This window comes from Vigna angularis, chromosome 6, assembly GCF_016808095.1.
Source record: "Vigna angularis cultivar LongXiaoDou No.4 chromosome 6, ASM1680809v1, whole genome shotgun sequence".
Lineage (NCBI taxonomy): Eukaryota > Viridiplantae > Streptophyta > Magnoliopsida > Fabales > Fabaceae > Vigna > Vigna angularis.
In genome coordinates, this window is record NC_068975.1 from 11,519,443 (window position 1) to 11,525,390 (window position 5,948).

Here is a 5,948-nt window from a genome sequence, read left to right on the forward strand (position 1 = left end):
TATCTAACCTTCTCTCTCTTCTCTCTCTCACTCTCTCTCTCACACACACACACACACATATATATATATATATATATATATATATATATATATATATATATATATATATATATATATATATATATATAATCTCTCATGAGCCTTCTCTTGAGTTTCTTTTCACTCGTGTTAGCAATCCAATTAAACGTTGCAACCAGAGAGAGGGAAGTAATTTTGACTCAATCAAATGAGAATATAATTGACTTCCTGAAAAGTAGGACACATAATAGGTTGATTATATATATATATATATAAAAGATACTGGTCATTTCATCCCATCTATTTTATCTCCTTGTTTTTCTCAGGGGATGCCATTTGAAATCCTAAAAATTAGGTTCATTTTCAACTATAGTTTTTATTTTTTTAAAATAATAACATATTTTAAATTTGGTTTATAAGATCTTGGTTTCTATAACTTTTATTATCTAAAGTAAAATGTTCATTGTGTTAGCATATTATATAAATTCTTCGTTTTGATCACCTTAAGTAAAATGGTCATAAGTGATATTTATACGAATAATAACCATTTCCTAATATATAAAAGAAAATAATTTCCAAATGTGTAAAATATAAGCATTTCTCAATATATAAAATGAAGCATTGCACATTGTGTGAAAAAAAAAAAATAAGCTTTCACTAGTGTGCATAAGCTCAATGTACTGATCAAACTCTTTTCTCTCTCCTTCTTTCTCTTCAAACTCAATCTTTTCTTGCCTTTGCATGTGGATCTGTACTTGTACTTTTCCTTTGGTTTCTATTAATCAAATACTTTCAATTTCAATTTTATGTCATTTCTAAAATCTCTGGGCTTTTCTTTTCTTCCCTTATTTTTTCTCTTTTGTAATCCCAATATTCGATTTGGGATCACTAGTTGCGGGGTTTTCTCACAAGTATGTAAATTTTTCTTCTTTCTTTGTTTTGGGGGATAATGGGGTGTGGCTGTGTTCAGTGTTGGATTCAAGAATGTGATTCTGTCTCAGGAGTAGCTGCGGGTTGGGATTCCAGATCTTCTTGTTGCTTTCTCCAAGATTCATTATTTCTTCAGCGAGGATTGATCTGTTTTTGAGCATAAAAACAAAAGAAGTCCTACTTTGAAGGGTTATTCTTTTTCTATTTTCCATTTCCAGTGGTGTTCTTACCTCAATCTCTTAATTTCAAGGAGCATCGCTGATAAATTTTGGCTCGTTATAGATTTCGGGTTCGTTTGACTTGGAAATCATTTTAGTCAGGTGAATCTCCATGCGTGTATCTTGTAAAAAAATGACATTTTTATGCTATGTTCTGTTCCATATTCAATTCTCTCGTGCATGACTGATACAGGCTGAACTATTACCATAAATGACAGGGACCATGGGTTTCATCTTTGTCTTGCATAGTCAATTATTAATTGGACTTATATGTTCTAAAATTGACAAAAGATGAATCAATTGCGACTTTTGTTTGCTATGATTGTTCTAGGTACTCAAACGATTGATTAATTATACTTATCTGCTTGATTTTTACAACAATAGTTTTCGTATATATGGACAGATTTTGTTTAATCATATTTTATTTTCCATGTTCATAGGTTTTTTTATGTACTGGCTACTTTTGGTGCTGGAAAATTTTATATATCATTGGGTTTTGGTTTAAGTTTCTTCGTGGGTTTTGAAACTAGGGTCATAGTTGCCTTTATTATTTTTCTTCCTGGTTTAATTCTTGAAAGTTATGGATACTACGGAAGTATTGGCTTTCCTTGATTTTGATCCTTGATTTTGATCCTTGAATTGATTGATCACTATGTCTGTTTGGATTTTGGAACTTTACAAATGTTTTTATTAAATATAATATTATATGCAAAGCTAAAAACTAGAATCTAAACCTTGCTACTAATTTCTTGAGCTTTAGAGATGCTAGGTTGTAGCTTTTCACCCTTTCCACTAAAATTTGTATACTCCTCTCTACTCTTTCAGGCATATTAACAACTATGAGTAGCGTGACTAGTGGGGGTGATGATCAGAAGATATATAGAGGTTATCGGTCATCATCATTGGATGAAGAAGCTGGTGTTGGAGGTAACACGGGAGGAGAAGTTCCTCTAAAGAAAGGCCCCTGGACTGCAGGAGAGGATGCAATTTTAGTAGAATATGTTAGTAAGCATGGACAAGGCAATTGGAATGCAGTCCAAAAGTATTCAGGACTTGCCCGTTGTGGGAAAAGTTGCCGTCTACGGTGGGCGAATCACTTGAGACCGGATCTGAAAAAGGGTGCATTTACCCAAGAGGAAGAGAACCGAATCCTTGAGCTCCACGCAAAACTGGGAAACAAATGGGCTCGGATGGCTTCTGAGGTTTGTAGAGCTGTCACTTCCTTTCAGTGTTTTGTCATTTTATTGTGAAGCAAGTTATTCAAGAAGCTCATCCCACTTAATCATATGTCTTATTATATCTTTGATTTATGGCAAGGAGGGACTTAATACTCTAAAGATGATTTTCTGGGATGGACAATGCAATTTTAATAAAATATAAGATAAACATAAGAATAAATATGGGAGGGTCATGACTCAATGACAGATATACATTATTCTCTGGATTTTGGATGTGTTTGGTATCAGAAATTAGAGAACTGAGTTTGTATTATTGCTATCATGATTTCTTCATGCGTGGTGTCCTCTCCCTAGATTTTTTCAGATTCAGAATCTGTGTTTCAAACCCTTCTAGTTAAGCATTGTATGTTTAACTGTTATCATGGTTCATCATTCTTGCATGGTTCCCCCTCCCTGGATAGTTTTTATTCATTCTTATTGATGCTTGCAAATCTATAGTTTTTCTCTTGTTTGATGAATTTGTTGTAGTAGTATCATTGCAATCTAATAATAACATATAACATTTCAATACTTTTTGACATTATTTTCCGGTAACATTTAGAGTTATAGTGTGATGCCATTTTAATGGATAACTTCTAGTTGTACTACATATCACCACTTTTTGTTGTACCGATATTTCTTATCATGAACTCGTAAGGTTGTAATATTCTGTTGGTTATATTAATGCGATGTATAAAAAATTATTTGATAGTAAAACTAGGTTATTCTTTGATTGGGTTGAAGAACCTTTGTTTCCTTCTCTCAACTTCAATCACTAAGTAACAATTAAAAGCTTTCACGGATTTTAGTTATGAAAGCTATAAGGAGTCTGAAAACATAAAACATGTTTAGTGCATACATTTTTAACTTGTTTCTGAGATGAGTTAATATAGGTTGATTATAATCTGTGAAGCATGTTTACTCCAAAATTGAAGGTTGGCATCTATGGCTTGCAGGTCGGTACACTACCCTATACATAGCATTTATTTTATGGGTATGTGGTTTTGTTTTTGTTGGACAGTATGTCTTGGGGTAAAACGTTGCAAAAATTATGATGTTTGCATTTTTGATGGTCAGTTTCAGTGTCTCTCCTGTGTAAGAGGTTAAACAGAGAATATTTTGCATCTAATTATTGACCAAGTAAGAAAACACTTTTTCATGCAGAATGTACTTAGTTTGTCTTCTCTTTGTCCCTAAAACTTTTGATGACGGGATATAAGGAGGAAAGAAATAATCACAAAGGAATATGAATGATGAAAATGTATAGATATAAAAAGAAAAACAGTAGATAAGTTTCCTACCTACTGGATTATGCAGATGACTACTATGTACCATTATGTACATGATGGTGTAGCATTATTGCTGAAACAGACCACACAATATTTTACCTAGTTGAAAACCTTATTTCTCTATCCGAGGAGAATAAACAAAATTGTCTACTGAAGCTCATGCCTGATAATGGCTGGCATCAACCTAGGATGAACAAAGCCAGTGTGAGAATCTTTTGGGCATCAACCTAGGCAAGCTTTTTGTCACATTCAAAGGTGAGGTTGCACACACATACATATGTACAAATCGTAAAAGGGTAGAAGTGAAAAATGGGAGGGAGAGTACCAATTGCATGTACAAATCGTAAAAGGGTAGAAGTGAAAAATGAGAGGGAGAGTACCAATTGCATAGCGACTATTATACTCTTATGACATTGCCTTGGTTTCTTTCTCATTGAGACCAATGGAATTTTGCATTTTCTATTTTTTGATAATTAAACGTGTTTACTGCTTTTGTCTGTTTCAGTTGCCTGGACGTACTGATAATGAAATCAAGAACTACTGGAACACAAGAATCAAAAGAATGCAACGAGCCGGCTTACCAATCTACCCTCCTGAAATATGTGAGCGGATACTTAATGGAAATCAAGAAAGTAAAAATATCGATCCCTTGAATATTGAAGCATCCCAGCATGATAATCTATCACAAACGGACAAATTTGGTATACCAGATATGGATTTGAAGACTTTCAAATTTCATCATGATTCATCACAAGTACCAGGAATTTTTGATATGCCTGAAAACTTGTTTGAGCAAAGTTCAGATTCATCTTATTTGTTCCCAACAATTTATCCTTCAAAACGTCGTCGGGAGTCAGAAACTCTATACAATAGTTTTGCTAGTTGTACAAGTAATGCTCTCCCACTATTTGATCAGTATGGCAATTATACTGGTGAGAAAACTTACGACCATCCTAGGTTCTATCGTCCTTTTGATCCTGTTCTTAGCAGCAGTAATCAGTTTCATGGTGGTAACATAAACGGCAGCCATGCCATGTTAAATGGCAATGTTTCTTCTTCCGTGCCCTTTTTTGGGGCTAGGAAGTTGGAGCTCCCTTCACTCCAATATACAGAAACTCAACATGGTAGTTGGATCACACATGGGTCCCCACTTCCATCACTTGAGTCTGTAGATACAATGATTCAGTCTCCTCCAGTTGAGTCTATTCCATCAGATCTCATTTCTCCACAAAGCAGTGGTTTGTTGGAAGCGATAGTCTACAACTCGAAGAGCATGAAAAACTCGAATACTGATTTATTTTTGCCAGTGATAACCGGTACATCCAATGAAGCAGCTGGGAGTTCAACCTTGAATCATCCCTATAAGACAGAATGGGATGAGCAAGGGGAATTAAACTCCCCTTTCGGTCAATCTGCTGCTTCAGTTATGACTGACTACACTCCTATAAGTTCAGTAGATGGACCCCAATCAATTGAAACCACTCAAGGTAACACAATAACATATCATACCAATTACTTAAACATGGAATGCTATCATATTTAAGTTGTTTCATTAACGAGGCTTTCCCCCTTGTTTGACAGATCATGATGACAAGCTCCAAGCACTCACCTGTGTCCCAAATAGTTCCAGAAAGAAACGTAAATCGGAACAGATTGATTTTTCACAGCGTCCTGATGCTTTATTTGACTTAGCTTGGTTTGGAAATAATACTGACTATGGAATTAGTCAATCTGATCTAAAAGATGCTCTAAGTGCACTGCTTGGTGAAGATTACAATGATAACTTTGGTGAACATAGCAAGGGTAAGCAGTAGCAAGTGGGTTTATATGAACATATTGCTTTGACCTTAGTTTAGTGTTTTTGTTCATGTTATAATTTCATTTGAATTTTGTCAACATTTTTAACACAATTAGGCCATTTTTTAAAAAATTTTCAGCGCCCTTTAGAATATGGTGTTGTGATGATAAGAGATTGTATGGCACAAGTTTCAGCCTTATGGATGTTATGTTGGTAGTATGCATTCTCTCCCGTGTTACTTTGCATTGCGTTGATAATGGAAGATTGGTATTGCATATATTTAGTATGGATTCAGACATTCTCTTAATTTTCCAAACTGCAGTTGGTCACTAAAACATTGTTTATATTGATACAATTTGGCAGGCAATAATAATAAGAGTTTTATTGGTACCATTGAGGATTTTAAAAATTCTTCTGAACTGCAAGTTGACACGAAGGCATGATATATATATATATATATATATATCAACATTTTTAT

At 34.3% G+C, this 5,948-nt stretch overlaps 1 protein-coding gene across 3 annotated transcripts; it reads left to right on the forward strand.

Moving 5' to 3' along the window:
• Nucleotides 1–665: 665 nt before the first annotated feature.
• Nucleotides 666–5,747, forward strand: LOC108346064 (transcription factor GAMYB). 3 transcript variants are annotated; one of them, XM_017585009.2, is made up of 5 exons: nucleotides 666–929; nucleotides 1,020–1,268; nucleotides 1,992–2,368; nucleotides 4,178–5,159; nucleotides 5,254–5,747. In XM_017585009.2, the coding sequence occupies exons 3-5, from the start codon at nucleotides 2,006–2,008 to the stop codon at nucleotides 5,484–5,486; spliced, it is 1,578 nt and encodes a 525-aa protein (XP_017440498.1). In that variant the 5' UTR covers nucleotides 666–929; nucleotides 1,020–1,268; nucleotides 1,992–2,005; the 3' UTR covers nucleotides 5,487–5,747. The 3 variants fall into 3 exon arrangements, with proteins under 3 accessions (XP_017440498.1, XP_017440497.1, XP_052735290.1); XM_017585008.2 differs by having other exon boundaries at nucleotides 666–1,268; XM_052879330.1 differs by lacking the exons at nucleotides 666–929; nucleotides 1,020–1,268 and adding an exon at nucleotides 1,288–1,497.
• Nucleotides 5,748–5,948: the final 201 nt, after the last annotated feature.

Bases quoted from the DNA above. Each gene is read 5' to 3' on its own strand.
- LOC108346064 (XM_052879330.1), top strand. From the start codon at position 1,458: ATGAATCAATTGCGACTTTTGTTTGCTATGATTGTTCTAG. The intron at 1,498-1,991 runs GTACTCAAACGA...CTACTCTTTCAG, and splicing joins GTTTGCTATGATTGTTCTAG to GCATATTAACAACTATGAGT. The intron at 5,160-5,253 runs GTAACACAATAA...CTTGTTTGACAG, and splicing joins ATCAATTGAAACCACTCAAG to ATCATGATGACAAGCTCCAA.